The sequence below is a fragment of the Rattus norvegicus genome, chromosome 17, assembly GCF_036323735.1.
Source record: "Rattus norvegicus strain BN/NHsdMcwi chromosome 17, GRCr8, whole genome shotgun sequence".
Lineage (NCBI taxonomy): Eukaryota > Metazoa > Chordata > Mammalia > Rodentia > Muridae > Rattus > Rattus norvegicus.
This window is the reverse complement of record NC_086035.1, coordinates 90,158,339-90,175,109: the sequence shown is the minus strand read 5'-3', so window position 1 is coordinate 90,175,109 and position 16,771 is coordinate 90,158,339. Positions and strand designations below refer to the sequence as shown.

Sequence of the window (16,771 nt, the reverse complement as noted above, 5' to 3'; positions counted from 1 at the left end):
CTGTGAGCAGGAGCTCTGCCACTGAGCCACATCTGCAGACCCAGTGGTTTTTGCCTTCTTTGATTCAGTCTCACTGATCAGAGAAGCTGCCTTCAGTCTAGACTAAAGTTAGCCCTAAATTTCTGTTCACTCTTCAGAATTTAACCTCATTTTCTAGTCATAGTAATGCAAAAAGCAACAAATACAGTTATGAATTACTAAATTTAACAGATTATTTATACTTTGGATTTTTGTAAAAGACACTGCAACATAAGCACTGCCAAATATCCTAAATCCCAGGTACCCTGCGGTGTCCTGGATCACACACTGTTCTCCAGCAGTACGCAGACCGAGTCAGCGCCCAGTGAAACTCCGGTCATTCTCGTCCCCATGCATCATTCAAACCTGGAGTATGACTTTTAGGCATGTCTGACAGACACTCAATAATCTGCAGACTCCAGCTCCTAATTCAGTTTAGATCATTCTGACTATTCAGAATTGCCCTGAATCGAACCAACAAGTAGAGACATTTTATACGAAAGCATAAGAGCTTGCAGTGTGCTTGTAAAATTTAAATACAAGCAAAAAAAGTAAATAAGTAAAAATAAAAACAACAAAATCCTATTAAGGAAAACAGATTGTTACAGTGCAATTAAAAAATGAAAACAATTTCTTATTTCATGAAAAATTAAAGTTAACTAGTGAGATATTAGATTGTTTTATAAAATAGGTAACTTTTTTAAACAGTTGCCTTATTTTTATGTGTCCGAGTGTCTGTATTCGTGTATGTTCACCAGATGTACACCCGGTGTCCAGAGAGGCAAGAAGAGTGTCAGATGCACTGTGAGGCACTGCACTGTAGAACCTAGGAGCCAAACTCAGAGCCCCAGAAAATAGTTTTCTTGAGTTACAATCTACATTATCTACAGTTCACCCAATCAATGTATGTGCTGGGGGGGCGGTGTTTGTTTGTTTCAGTGTATTCCAAGGTCGTACAAGCCTCACTGTAATACTAGGACATTCCATCAACCTTAACCATGTATCCAGTCGTAGCCACTTTCTCCTGCTCACTCACCCACCCCAGCTCCAGTCAGACTATTTCAAAGCTTAGCATACTCTGGGTACTTTATACAAACGGAGTCATTATAACGACAACAGTACAAATCACCATTATTTATATCCTCACCAGAATGGTCAATCCAGAAGTGAGCCAACCTTCAGGAAGGTACATTAGAATAAAATAATATTTTCTTTCTCTTTCAAAAAATTTCTTCTTTCTACCTTCTGAAGTGAAATATAGTCATCTGCTAGATTAATATCACAAAATATTACAAGGTAAGGGGCTCAAATGCAGGAAATATATACGTTTCACAGATCTAAAAGTTTGAAGTCTAGAATAGAGACTTTTAAAACCCATAGAAGAAACAAGACTTCTGTGACCTGCAGGCTTGCGGTAGTCTCCTGACCATCTTTGGCATTCCATTTCTATCTCTTCATATATGTGGTGTTTTCCCTGTATCTCTGGCTTTATTATTTCAACATGTCATCATAATTTTTTAAACTTATGTATTAATTTCTTTTAAGTTTTTTTTGATATACCAAGTAATGTTTCATCATGTATGTATGTATGCATATAGCATGCATGTATGTGTGTAGCACTATACTTGGCTAATATTAATAACCCTACTCAATGGACACCTTCCTCTACTCAAATAGTCTTGCTTCTACTTTCAAGTCGGGTATATGTGTACTTTTTTATTACGTTTATTAATTTTAAAGGGAAAATTTTTGAGCTCCAGATTCCATGAGAAATCCTGTCTCAAAAAAATAAGGTAGAGGTCAATAAAGGAAGATACAATTCCTTAGTTACTATTCAATTGCTATTAAGACACAGCATGACTAAGGCACCTTACAAAAGCAAGCATTTAGTTGGGGGCTTGCTTATAGTTTTAGAGGCTTATTCCACTATCCTTATGGCTGGCAACATGGTGGCAGGCAGGCAGGCAGGCAGGCAGGCAGGCATGTGCTAGAGCAGTAGCTGAGAGGTTGCTAAGCATTCTGATCATCCTTTCCTAAGATGAGAGGACTACTCCCTAGTGATACATTTCTTCCAACAAAGCCATGCTTCCTAATTCTTCTAACCCTTCTCAACTAGTGCCATGCGTTCAGACTGACTAAGCATTCAAACATATGAGCACACAGGGCCATTCTTATTCAAACCATCACATTTCTGTTAACCTTTTGTCTCCACATGCACATGCACAGATGAGTACACACACACATACCATTATGCATGCAGCACACATAAATTAAATTCAGGATCAAATTCAGGAAAAGTATCAAAGTAGTTTTACATTGTCCTCTAAAACTAAGGATTGTACGTCTCTGGCCTCCAGACACATGCATACACGTGGTATTCACTCACACAAACACATAAATAAAAATACTAAAAAATAAATCTTTAAAAATAAAGCAAAAGTGACCCCATAGGAAGAACAACAGTCTCAACTAACCCAGACCCCAGGGAGCTCCCAGAGCCACCAACCAGGGGCATGCGCGGGAAGGCCTGCCTGGCCTGGCCTCAGTGGGAGAAGACTCACTCAATCCTTGAGACTTGAGACCTCAGGGGACGGGGAGGCCTGATTAGGCAGGAGGAGGGAGCACCCTCTCAGAGGCAAGGGGGCGGGAAGAATAGGATGAGAAACTGTAGGACAGGAGACTGAGCAGGGGGCAACAGCTGGAATCTAAATAAATAATTTAAAAATCAAAAGCTGTACCTTTAATAAAGATGTTTGCACATATACATATGTAAGTGCAGGCTCACGAGTCAGAAAACTGGCCCTCATCTGCTTTCAGGCTAAGCCAACAATTCCTAGACCTCTAGGGGTCCTCTGGTCTCCCTGCAGGAGCACAGACTCCCACGCCATTGTTTGCATACAGCCTGGGATCTGAACTTAGCTCCACACTTTCCTCACATGCACCGATGCTTCTTGAGGGTAGTGTTGGTTTTGTTTTTGAGACATGGTCTCACTATGGATTCCTGGCTGGCCTGGAACTCTTATAGACATCAGACTGGCCTTGAACTCACAGATGTTCCTGCCTCTGCCTACAGAATGCTAGGAGTAAAGTGCCTGGTGCCTGACAAGCACTTAGAATGCACTGAACCATCTCCCTGGCCCAACACCTGTGTTGAAGTCTCCTAGGCCAAATAACTGAGCTTCCTGATTGTAGTAAAAATGTTGCAAACCAGAGCCAAATTATGTTGAGTTACTTTTAATGCCTTTGAAAGCCATGTACTGCCCAGTCCTATCTGATGTAACATCCTTGTGCCTCTCGTAACCAAAATAATTCTCAGCAGATCACTGGCCTCTACCAGTCTAGAACTAAAGACGGCAGCAGCATCTGAAGCCTGTAGCTGCATTTCACCTGCTGGGGTGCCCACCTTTAAGCAGATCCCAGGGAACAGGGAGGTTAATTTAGGTTGTTAAACTTGCATGCCAACCGCTTTTACCCACAGAGCTGTATTGCTGGGACTGCATATTCAAAGGTTTGTTTTTTGATGTTATTGTTATTTTCACTTTATAAACATTCGGTCATTTTGTCTCTGTAACAGCATGCGCAAAAACTCAGTCTGCCCCTAAAATTCCTGAAAATGGAGTTATAAACCTTCAGCCACTTCATTTTAACTTACTGAAGACTAAAATTGTTATTCTTTATGGACCTTTAATGTCTAGCTATTTTTAAGTGTAATATACTTACATATAAATATGAACATTTTAGGATTTTTTTAGAAGTAACAGTGGCAGGAATGTGTAGGGATCATTGCCTGTAAAAACCATTTACTCTAGGTCTCAGCCAGGCCTAGCTAAGATACACACATCTGAGAATTAATTGTAGAATTTAGGACAGAATTTTAAAAGCTGGTATACAAAATCTCAGCTGGTATCTCAGTAAGGGCCAACAAAATTGTAGATAGTAAATCATTAATTTTGAGCTTTCTAAATGATTTAAATCTGGCATTTTCAAATGTTAATTCTTAAAACTAAGGCTAAAAAAGAGAAAAAGAAACATTTATGAGAGTAATAACTAATACCTCTCATTTAGTGGATGATTAAATTATTAAAACATACTTTTTATTAAATGCTTGTCTTAATCAGTGTTCTGTTGATGGGAAGAAACCATGACCAAAGCCACTCTTAGAAAAGAAAGCATCTATTTGGGTGCTTGCACACAGTTTCAGAGGGTCGTTCTATTACAGCGGGGAGCATGGCAGCAGGCAGGCAGAGCGAGGGAGATGGTGGTGAAAAAGTAGCAAAGAGTTCTACCTCCAGAGCCACAGGCAGCAGAAAGGGAGAGACTCTGAGCTTGGAATACGCTTTTGAAACCTCAAAGCCCACCCTCAGTGGCCAACAAGACCATACCTCCTAATCATGTCATGTGGTACAGCTTCACTGTGACTTGCTATTCAAGCCTACTAGCCTCTATGGGCTGTTGTCATTCAAACCACCACAGTGCTCAAATTTCTAAACTGCTTTTTGTTAAGAAAATGTAAAATGTACATCTAGAATATTTTTAAAATATTTATTTATTTTATTTATATAAGTACACTGTAGCTATCTTCAGACACACCAGAAGAGGGAATCAGATCCCATTTACAGATGGTTGTGAGTCACCATGTGGTTGCTGAGATTTGAACTCAGGACCTCTGGAAGACCAGCCAGTGATCTTAACCACTAAGCCATTTCTCCAGCCCCATAGAATATTCTTAAAAGGTAAAGAACTAGTCTATATGTAGAAAAACCTTTACATACTTTCTAGACTTTATCCTGTGTTAAACATATTTTTTCATTGTTGAGGTCAATTTTTGCTACTAGGAAGGTAAATTTGTCACTCAACATTAATTCATTTCTGTTAAATAAGACATATAAGATGAGATAAAACAGTTTGTACATAAAAAAGACAGTATTGCATTTAAAGTCTGTTCTTTAAACCATCACTCTTGTTTGTTGTAACCCTGTGCTCACAGTGTGCAACAGAATGCTATGTAAGTCCGTTTATGACAGACGCAATCTGACAAACAGTCATGGAATTTCTTTCTTTCATTTTTCAGATACATTATGATAGTGGTGATGTTGTAAATACCTAAGTAATCTGGATCCAGTCTACCATCACAGGTCCCAAGAGACTCCTGTCTCCCCTTGTTCCTCAAAAGGAAAAAAAAAAAAAATAACCATTTGCTAGCTCTTCCCTTTTCCTCCAAAACTACAATTCCATGGATAACAAGGACAGATGTCTGACAGTATTTTTCACTCCTGCTTTCCTAAGACAAGTTCATCATCCAGTGTCAATTATCTTGGCCAGCTATTGTGGAAATGAGACATTCTTCAATGCTCAAACTAATTTAAGACAAAGAAAATAAAACATTTCATTAAGAGCCTTTTGGAGAATCCAAGCAGCAGTAAAGCCTACCTAGGATGTAGTATGCCACCTTTTCTCATATTAAGTTCAGATTTCTCTAAAAATAATGGGTTTTTTTTAAAGATTTATTTATTTATATGTAAATACACTGTAGCTGTCTTCAGACACACCAGAAGAGGGCATCAGATCTCATTACAGATGGCTGTGAGCCACCATGTAGTTGCTGGGAATTGAACTCAAGACCTCTGGAAGAGCAGTCAGTGCTCTTAACCACTGAGCCATCTCTCCAGCCCTAAAAATAATGTTTTATAGTAAAAGATTTTTCCCAGAGAAAGGATGAAGACAAAAAGAGTAAAATGTACCATAAACAGGCTTACAAAAGATAATAGCATATATGTACTTACTATAGCTCCTCTTTAATTTTAGCATAGTTAACCTTTAAATCTTATTTTAAAATCCTTAAATAGGCTGGGAGATAGATCTGCGAGGAAGGGCACTGGCTACTATTTCAGAGGACTCAGGTTCAATTCCCAGCACCCACACTGCAGCTGCAGCAATCTGTAACTCCAGCTCCAAAGGACCTGACCTCTTATTTCCGCTCCTGTCATTAATAATATTTGGTACACAGGAAAAAGACAATTTTTCTGAAAAATTTTTAAAAGGATATGGTCACCTGATCTGAATTAATACCAAAATAATAGGACAACTATAGTCACAAAATTTATACTAATCTAGATGTTTAAAACCGATCATTCCTAAACCCTGAACTAGCCATGAGATGTATCAAACTATCTTATCAAACTACCAAAAAGGAAAACGAAAAAATACTCTAAATAAAGCATTGTATATACTTCAAAAATAAACACAGAGAAATATTACAATCAACTTGGTCAATTAACTTGGATCTCTCAGCTACTATTTTTGCTCCCTGAAGCCATACCGTTATTTCTTTTTTTTTTATTGGATTTTTTTTATTTACATTTAAAATATTTTCCCCTTTCCCAGTTTCGAGTCTATAAAACCCCTATCCCATTCCCCCTCCACCTTCTTCTATGAGGCTGTTCCCCGTACACTAGGGACTCAAACCTTGGCAGAACCAAGGGCTTTTCCTCCCACTGGAGCCCAACAAGGCCATCCTCTGCTAAATATGCTGCTGGAGCCATGGGTCTGTCCATGTGTACTCCTTGGGAAGTGGTTTAGTCTCTGGGAGTTCTAGTTGGTTGGCATTGTTGTTCTTATGGGGTTGTAAGCCCCTTCACCTCCTTCAATCCTTTCTCCAGCTCCTCAAATGGTGACCTGGTTCTCAGTTCAATGGCTGGCTGCAAGCATCCACCTCTGTATTTGTCATGCTTTGGTACAGCCTCAGGAGAGCCATATCAGGCTCCTGTCAGCATACACTTCTTGGCATCAGCAATATTGTCTGGGTCTGGTGGCTGTATGTCTATGGGCTAGATCCCCAGGTTGAGCAGTCTCGGGATGGCATTTCCTTCAGTCTCTGCTCCAAACTTTGTCTCCATATCTCCTATGAATATTTTTGTTCCCCCTTCTAAGAATGACTGAAGCATCCACACTTTGGTTGTCCTTCTTCTTGAGCTTCATGTGGTCTGTGGATTGTATCTTGGGTAATCCAAGCTTTGGGGCTAATCAGTGAGTGCATACCATGTAGGGTTTTTTTTGTGTTTGGGTTACCTCACTCAGGATATTTTCTAGTTCCATCCATTTGCCTATGAATGTCATGAAGTCATTGTTTTTGATAGTTGAGTAGTACTCCATTATGTAAATGTACCACATTTTCTGTATCCACTCTTCTGTTGAAGGACCTCTGGGTTCTTTCCAGCTTCTGACTATTATAAATAAGGCTGCTATGAACATAGTGGATCAGGTGTCCTTTTTATATGTTGCAGCATCTCTTGGGTATGTGCCCAGGCTTGTTATAGTTGAATTCTCAGGTAGTACTTTGTTCAGTTTTCTGAAGAACCTCCAACTGCTTTCCAGAGTGCTTGTACCAGCTTGCAATCCCACCAACAATGGAGGAGTGTTCCTCTTTCTCCACATCCTCACCAGCATCTGCTGTCACCTGAGTTTTTGATCTTAGCCATTCTGACTGGTGTGAGATGGAAATCTCAGCGTTGGTTTGATTTGCTTTTCCCTGATGACTAAGGATGTTGAACATTTCTTTAGGTACTTCTCAGCCGTTCGATATTCGTCAGCTGAGAATTCTTTGATTAGCTCTGTACCCATTTTTTAATAGAGTTATTTGACTCTCTGGAGTCTAACTTCTTGAGTTCTTTGTATATATTGGATATTAGCCCTCTATCAGCTATAGCATTGGTAAAGATCTTTTCCAAATCTGTTCGTTGCCGTTTGGTCCTAATGACAGTGTCCTTTGCCTTACAGAAGCTTTGCAATTTTATGAAGTCCATTTGTTGATTCTTGATCTTAGAGCATAAGCCATTGGTGTTTTGTTCAGGAAATTTTTTCCAGTGCCCATGTGTTCCAGAAGCTTCCCTAGTTTTTCTTCTATTAGTTTGAGTGTGTCTGGTTTGATGTGGAGGTCCTTGATCCACTGGGACTTGAGCTTTGTACAGGGTGATAAGCATGGATCGATCTGCATTCTTCTACATGTTGACCTCCAGTTGAACCAGCACCATTTGCTGAAAATGCTATCTTTTTTCCATTGGATGGTTTTGGCTCCTTTGTCAAAAATCAAGTGCCCATAGGTGTGTGGGTTCATTTCTGGGTCTTCAATTCTATTCCATTGGTCTATCTGTCTGTCTCTGTACCAATACCATGCAGTTTTTATCACTATTGCTCTGTAATACTGCTTGAGTTCAGGGACGGTGATTCCCCCAGAAGTCCTTTCATTGTTGAGGACAGTTTTCGCTACCCTGGGTTTGTTGTTGTTGTTGTTGTTGTTGTTGTTGTTGTTGTTGTTGTTGTTTGGTTTTTTGGGGTTTTTTTGTTATTCCAGATGAATTTGCAAATTTCTTTCTAAATATGAATAATTGAGTTGGAATTTTGATGGGGATTGCATTGAATCTATACATTGCTTTTGGCAAAATGGCGATTTTTACTATATTAATCCTGCTAATCCATGAGCATGTGAGATCCTTCCATCTTCTGAGGTCTTCTTCAATTTCTGTCTTCAGAGACTTGAAGTTCTTCTCATACAGATCCTTCACTTGCTCGGTTAGAGTCACACCGAGGTACTTTATATTATTTGTGACTATTGTGAAGGGTGTCGTTTCCCTAATTTCTTTCTCAGCCTGTTTATCCTTTGAGTAGAAGAAGGGTACTGATTTGTTTGAGTTAGTTTTATATTCAGCCACTTTGCTGAACTTGTTTATCAGGCTTAGTAGTTATTTGGTGGAACTTTTGGGGTCACTTATATATACTATCATATCATCTGCAAATAGTGATATTTTGACCTCTTCCTTTCCAATTTGTATCCCTTTGATCTCCTTTTGTTTGTCCGATTGCTCTGGTTAGACTTTGAGTAATATATTGAATAGGTAAGGAGAAAGTCAGCCCTCTCCTGTCTAGTCCCTGATTTTAGTGGGATTGCTTCAAGTTTCTCTCCATTTAATTTGATGTTGGCTACTGAGTTGCTGTATATTGATTTTCCTATATTTAGTTATGGGCCTTGAATTCCTGATCTTTCCAGGACTTTTATCATGAGGGGGTGTTGAATTTTGTCAAATGCTTTCTCAGCATCTAATGAGATGATCATGTGGGGTTTTGGGGGGGATTTTTTGTTTTTGTTTTGTTTTTTGTTTTTTTTTGTTTGTTTGTTTGTTTGTTTGTTTGTTTTTTGGCTTATGTAGTGGATTATGTTGATGGATTGCCGTATATTGAACCATCCTTGCATCCCTGGGATGTAGCCTACTTGATCATGATGGATGATCATTTTGGTGTGCTCTTGGATTTGGTTTGCAAGAATTTTATTGTGTATTTTTGCATCGATATTAAGAAGGGAAATTGATCTGAAGTTCTCTTTCTTTGTTGGTCTTTAGCCATAAGGGAAATTGATCTAAAGTTCTTTTTCTTTGTTGGTCTTTAGTCATAAGGGAAATTGGTCTGAAGTTCTCTTTCTTTGTTGGGTCTTTGTGTGTGTGTATAAGCGTAATTGTGGCTTCATAGAAAGAATTAGGTAGTGTTCCTTCTGTTTCTGTTTCTATTCTGTGAAATAGTTTGGACACTACTGGTATTAGGTCTTCTTTGAAGGTCTAATAGAATTCTGCACTAAGCCCATCTGGTCCTGGGGCTTTTTTTTCCCCCCTTGGGAGACTTTTAATGACTGCTTCTATTTCTTTAGGAGTTATGGGACTTTTTAGATGGTTTATCTGATCCTGATTTAAATTTGGTACCTGCTACCTGTCTAGAAAATTGTCTATTTCATCCACATTTTCCAGTTTTGTTGAGTATAGTATGTTTGTTTGTAGTAGGATCTCATGTGTTTTTTTTTTAATTTCCAGTTTCTGTTGTTATGTCTCACTTTTCATTTCTCTTTGTTAATTTGGATATACTCTCTCTGCCCTCTGATTAGTCTGGCTAAGGGTTTATATATCTTGTTGAGTTTCTCAAAGAACCAGCTCCTGGTTTTGTTGATTCTTTGTATAGTTCTTTTTGTTTCTACTTGGTTGATTTCAGCCCTGAGTTTGATTATTTCCTGCCTTCTTGGGTGTATTTGCTTCCTTTTGTTCTAGTGCTTTTAGGTGTGCTGTCAAGCTGCTAGTGAATGCTCTCTCCAGTTACTTTTTGGAGGCTCTCAGAGCTATGAGGACAGAGTTTTCCTCTTGTCCCATAAGCTTGGGTTTGCTGTGCTTTCATTTTCATTAAATTCTATAATGTCTCTAATTTCTTTATTTCTTTGACCACTGAGTAGAGTGTTGTTCATCTTCCATGTGTGTGTGGGCTTTCTGTTGTTTTTGTTGTTATTGAAGACCAGCCTTAGTCCGTAGTGATCTCATAGAATGCATGGATTATTTCAATCTTCTTGTACCTTTTGAGGCCTGTTTTGTGACTGAGTATATGGTCAATTTTTGAGAAGGTCCCATGAGGTGCTGAGGAGGAGGTATATTTATTTGTTTTAGGATAAAATGTTCTATAGATACCTGTTAAATCCATTTGGTTCATAACTTCTCTTAGTTTCTCTGTGTCAGTTTAGTTTCTGTTTTCGTGATCTGTTCATTGATGAGAGTGAGATGTTGAAGTCTCCCACTATCATTGTGTGAGGTGCAATGTGTGCTTTGAGCTTTAGTAAGGCTTCTTTTATGAATGAAGTTGCCCTTGCATTTGGAGCATAGACATCCAGGATTGAGAGTCCATCTTGGTGGATTTTTCCTTTGATAGTAAGGAGTAGTGATTGTTGTTTCCTGTTATTTTTGTTGTTAGAGGTAGAATGATGTTTCTGTGTCTGTCTTTAAAATGTGTTAAAGACCAAAAACAAATGTTTATTTTTGGCAAACCACTATCTCCCACCAATTCAAAAGCCTAAGAATGTTGGCAGATAGTATCTGGAAACTATAACTGAGTTTTTCCTGCTTTTCTATGACCTACCTATGAGTACCACGAGTGTTATCTGATCAGTGTCTGATTTATGCCTTTCTTTGTTAATACAGTCCCATGTAACCACTTCTACAGTGGAACATGCCTTCTTTGTTTGTTTGGTTTTTTTTTTCTTTTTTCGGAGCTGGGGACCGAACCACTGAGCTATATCTCCAACCCCGCCTTCTTCGTTTTTAAGATTTTACTTATTTTAATTTTGTATGTATGGTGTTTTGCCTGCATGCATGTCTGTGCACCTGTGCATGCCTGGTGTCTACTGAGGCCAGAGGAAGGTATTAAATCCCTTGGAGCTGGGGTTACAAATAGTTGTGGGTGCTGGGAATGGAACTCAGGTCCTCTAGAATAGCCGCCAGTGCTCTTAACCACTGAGCCATCTCCTCAACCCTGGAACATGTCCTTGAAGGCAACTAAATCCATGTTCCTGAACATCATCATTCAAATTTGGCTACAGAACAGCTCTCACTCCCTTTGAGCTAGGAACTATATTTTTGCATCAACAAAATACATAGTAAAACACATTTTTAGAGCATTGTATAATTATCTTTCCTTATAAATATTACTGTTATACTTTTGAGTGAAACAGGTGAAATACAGTGTGTTTGTGTGTGTGTGTGTGTGTGTGTGTGTGTGTGTGTGTGTGTGTGTGTGTGTGTACAGGGTTACTGTGTAGCCTTGGCTGTCTTAGAACTTGCTCTGTAGACTAAGCTGGCCTCCATCTCAATATCTGCCTGCCTCTGCCTCCCAAATCCTGGGTTTAAAGCCTTATGCCAGCACTACCTGGCTATGTTGTCATTTCTTGACTTAATATTTTATGAAATATACTCCTTCATTGCACTTTAAAATTAGAATTCATCAAATATTCAAAATATCAGAATTTATTCATCTATGAAGAAATGGCCTTGAAAAGTATAGCTAGTGTAACCCTCTGGAAAGTTAAGGCTATAGTCACTGCCTGGCTGAAGGTAACCTGTGTTTTTGTACTGCGCGGAAACAGAAGAAAGCCCTAAAGCAAGAAGGCCTTGATGGCTCAAGCATCAATATACTGACTTTTCTCTTGTAAGTGACTTGTATCAAATGCTCCAGGTCCTGCAGTAGACTGGTAAGTGACTTGTATCAGGTCCTGCAGTAGACTTGTGACTTGTATCAGGTCCTGCAGTAGACTTGTAAGTGACTTGTATCAATATCAGGTCCTGCAGTAGACTTGTAAGTGACTTGTATCAATATCAGGTCCTGCAGTAGACTTGTGACTTGTATCAGGTCCTGCAGTAGACTTGTAAGTGACTTGTATCAGGTCCTGCAGTAGACTTGTGACTTGTATCAGGTCCTGCAGTAGACTTGTAAGTGACTTGTATCAGGTCCTGCAATAGACTTGTAAGTGACTTGTATCAAATGCTTGCACGTTCAGCGTATTTCCTTACATTCCAGGTCCTGCAGTAGACTGGTGGGCACTTGGAGTCTGCTTGTTTGAATTTCTAACAGGAATCCCCCCTTTCAATGATGAAACACCACAGCAAGTATTCCAGAATATTCTAAAAAGAGGTGATTCTTTTTATGTTTTCTATTAAGGTAGATTCAGGGTTGGAGGATGTAGCTCAGTTGTAGAGCACTTGTCTGGCATACTCAAGACCCTTAATTGCTTCCATAGGGGAAAAGAAAATCATTTATCCCTATTAGTTGAGAATGATTTAAAAATCTGTTTAATAAAGGCATTAGGCATGGGGAGAGTGGGGTATGAGAAAGAAAGGCAGTCAAAAGAAAGATACACCCAAGTGTGACTCCTCAAGGTAACATCAAACAACTTTCCTTGCATATTCGTACTTGTAGATATCCCGTGGCCAGAAGGTGAAGAAAAGCTATCTGATAAGTCTCAAAGTGCGATGGATATGCTGTTAACCATTGATGACACAAAGAGAGCTGGGATGAAAGGTAAGGCCTTTGTCATGGCCTACTTTACACTTGCTAATTTGACTGCTTAGTGGCAAAATGATAGTTCCTCTAGATATGCATTCATACACACACACACACACACACACACACACACACACACACACACACACACACGCCTTTATTTCAATTTAAAACTTGGCTCAGTGTAGTTGCAACACACACACTGAGTTTGTAACCCCATAAGGTACCAGAAACGATGTTATGTCATATCTTTTAGAGAAAAAGCAATTTACAGCATATAAATCTCCTAAATCAATATTCCCACTACCAACATTAGTCATATCCCAGCATTCTCCTTAGAAGTAGATATGGTTTTGGGTTTCCTTACTGCCTTGTCAGTTCTTCATTTACTAACATTTATATTGTTGCTTTTAGAGGTAAAGGTTGAGAGATGGACATAGTGGCTCATACCTATATCCAAGCACTTAGGAGCCTGAAACAGAAGAATTGCCATGAGTTCAAAGCCAGTCTAGGCTCCATAGTAAATAAAATAAAATACAATAAAGCCTATCTAAAATAAACATGAGTAATTGGGGCTAGAGTACAGCCCCACAGTAGACACTTGGACAGCATGTGCTAGGCCTTGGGCTCATCACAACACAGCAAAGAAGAAACGGTGAGGTTTCCAAGAAAGAAGTGCTTATTTTTAGCAACTAAATATCACAGTGTAGACCAGCAAGTGAACATGTTTTCATTTTAGTAGGTAGAAGTAATAAAAATATAAAGAGGACCCAGGCATGGTGGCAGGCAGTTTGAGGCCAACTTTAATAGGTCTACATAGAGACTATTCCAGGGTAAAGACTGTCTCAGAATAAAACAAACAAAAAGGAACAGTGTGACATCCTATAAACAGAGGTGTGTGCTGTGATAGAAATATTCTAGATCTATCCATAGTGCTAGCTACTAAATTCTAAAGATGTAGTCAGTGGAGTCAGGTAAGTCAGAGACAATGGAGAGAATGTGTAGGAATGTCATCCAAGACCAGAACCAAGCGATACATGCTGATACATGAATGCCTGTGAATCCAGCACTTGAGAGGCTAAGGAAGAAGACTGTAAAAACATTCAGCTGGAGCTATACAGTGATTTCCAGGTCAACTTGAGCTGTAGTGTAAAAACTCTACAAACACATAAACAAAAAGACAGTAAGCAAAAGGGCAGTAAGTTAAATATACAGCAAATCATCATGTGTGGAATGTGCATACACAAAGGTGAAGTATAGAAAGCAAAGAGTGAAAGATGAACTTCATCCTTAAGTTGTAGGGCAATAGATGGTCTTAGAGATTGCCATGATATGACAGGTGGTTGAGAAGGTAAGTGAGAATTGAAGCATTAATTAGGAGCTCCAGAGATAGAGATCGCAAGCCAAACAATCTTCAGGTGAGGGATTGTATGACAGGATGCTGGCATCAAGAAAGATGCACTTCTACAACATCCATTCACTGACTTAACATACAATCCAGGCAACTATAATACACCAGACACTGCAAAATGACACAGTATAAAGCATGTAGCCTACTAGGGAGACACATTAAAAAGGTATTACTGAGAGTGCCATGATAAAGTCGGATCCATCTAAGAAGCAAAGCTTAAGTAATGGTATCAGACTCTGTTTTTGTTTTTTATATGTATTTCCCTCTTTAGAACTGAAACATCATCCTCTCTTCAGTGAAGTGGACTGGGAGAATCTGCAGCATCAGACTATGCCTTTCGTGCCCCAACCAGACAACGAAACAGATACATCCTACTTTGAAGCCAGGAACAATGCTCAGCATCTGACCATATCTGGGTTCAGTCTGTAGCACATGCATGCCATTTCTATCTAACTTGTGATATAGAATTTTAACACTAGATTCATCTACACGGAATAAGTCATTATTGTACCGAGGCTAAACAGTTTTAATGAGTACAACAGCTTTTACAGAGTTAAAATACTGTAAAAAATATAAACAGTAATCTCTACCTTAGAACTGTACATAAGGCATCATGGCTTTTTTCATCTTATTTATTCACTGCACTTTATGAAGAGCAATGTCTCAATAAACTAAAACAGCACTACCACTCTAAACAGAGGGGATGAACCATAAGCTTGTATGTATCTGTTGATGTTAGTTCTGTTCACTTTGGTGTTTATTTGCACATGGTTACATCCTAAGCTGTTCTCGGGGCTGTCATATGAGACAAACATGACTGAAAATCGTTTGACCCAGACATCGTGGTGGAAGTTCCCATATTCAAGAGCAGATGTAACACAGGATTATGACTGCAATTTGAAGACTCAGGCCAGCCAGGACTGTATTTCTCATCAGTATGTCTCTGCTGAGGGTGAACTAGTCAAAAGAATTAAGGTTCTAACTCATCTTACTTATGATGGAATCTCACTGCCTTGAATGCTCTTGGTGCTTCCCTCTACAATTCCTGCTTGTTTAAACGGGTAGTGGAAAGGCTGGGTGTGATACTTTAAGTGATTTTAATAGCTTCTTCACTTTTAATAGAAAAATTTATACTTTACATCAGATCCTTTCAAACACTGCGAGAGACAAATAGTAACAATTATAATTACTTGTAACTGTAACTAGTGACTTCAGTATTGGTCTTTTCAAGTATGTACTAAGACTCAGGTCAAAAGTCTTATCTCAAACTAATTGAGGCTTTTGATATTTCCCTAGAAGAGCAAAATTAAGACGTACGTGTACCATAGGGAAGGTTTTTGCTAATGCCTGCTTGCATACTGACTTTAGTGCTTCCACTGCCACCCAGTCACAGCCCAGATAGAATACAGTTTGCAAAGATGCATAATCAGTGCTGGGTATAGAGTCCTTACTGTACTTATTTTAGTAAAGACTACTTAGTGTTCCAGTTACCTTTTTTACTAAAAATATTCAAATATATTTACAGCTTCCTTTACTAAGACTCACTTTCAGGTGACAGCATAATTCTACAGTCTGTTTACTCTATCATCCTCTTAGAGTGTTTTCAAGATTAGAAAGAAACCTTTAGAATCAAAAAAATACCTAAATGACTGCTACTAAACTGAAATGATGTGGGCAGGTTAAAAGTGAGCATGAAGATGCTGGAGGGAGCAAATGCTTAGTGTGCCAAGGACCCCGTGTTCAATCCCCACCATACACAAACAGTAATTGAGGAATTAGGATAAGCAGAGCCACATTAATAAACCTGAGGTTCACAAGTCATGGCTTACCAGAGCACTGGACCCCAGCTATGGGTATTGTTAAAAGTGAGTCTGCAGAAGCAAGCCCCTAGTGGCTTCTTAAATTAAATCATTGGACAATTGGTTATAGTAAAATTAAATTCTGCTGTGGATCCTTGAGAGTTCCTGGCTTGCCTGGGTGGGGCCACATGAATATATCACTGGAATAGGAAAGTCTGTAAATGGATGGCTGAATAAACAGGGAAACATATGTAAGTATGCAGAAGAGAAGGATGGGAAGACACTATAGTTTTTGTAAAATGCTTTTTTCTACTTTCCCTGTTTTCACAGAGTGAATCATAAACACTTTGCACATTTATGTTTCATTTTCTTTTACTTGTATGTACAGAATATGATTTTAAAAAATTATTTCTCCTTTCAAGATTATTTAACCTATGTTCTAGCAGTGTTGTTTCTTTTATTGTGTGACTGAGTGAGAATGGCTCCCATAGACTCACATTTGAATACTTGGTCCCTGTTTGATGGAACTGTTTGGGAGGGATTAGGTGTGTCACTGGAGGTGAGCACTCAAGTTTCAAAAGGCTCAAGTCACTCTCAGCATGCTCTTTTAGTTTTTCAAGAAGGGTTTCTTTGTGTAGCTCTGCTTCTCCTATAGACCAGATTGGCCTCAAACTCAGAGATCTGCCTG

General features: G+C 38.9%; 1 protein-coding gene across 4 annotated transcripts in view; it reads left to right on the top strand.

Annotated features, from left to right (window-relative positions):
- Window positions 1-16,518, top strand: part of Mastl (microtubule associated serine/threonine kinase-like) — a 36,959-nt gene extending 20,441 nt beyond the window's left edge. For 3 of the 4 annotated variants that reach the window (XM_063276502.1, XM_006254341.5, XM_006254340.5), the window contains 3 exons: window positions 12,391-12,504; window positions 12,790-12,891; window positions 14,556-16,518. In XM_063276502.1, the coding sequence (XP_063132572.1) occupies window positions 12,391-12,504; window positions 12,790-12,891; window positions 14,556-14,713 (374 nt within the window). In that variant the 3' untranslated portion in view covers window positions 14,714-16,518. 4 annotated transcript variants of the gene reach the window in all.
- The last annotated feature ends 253 nt before the right edge of the window (window positions 16,519-16,771 follow it).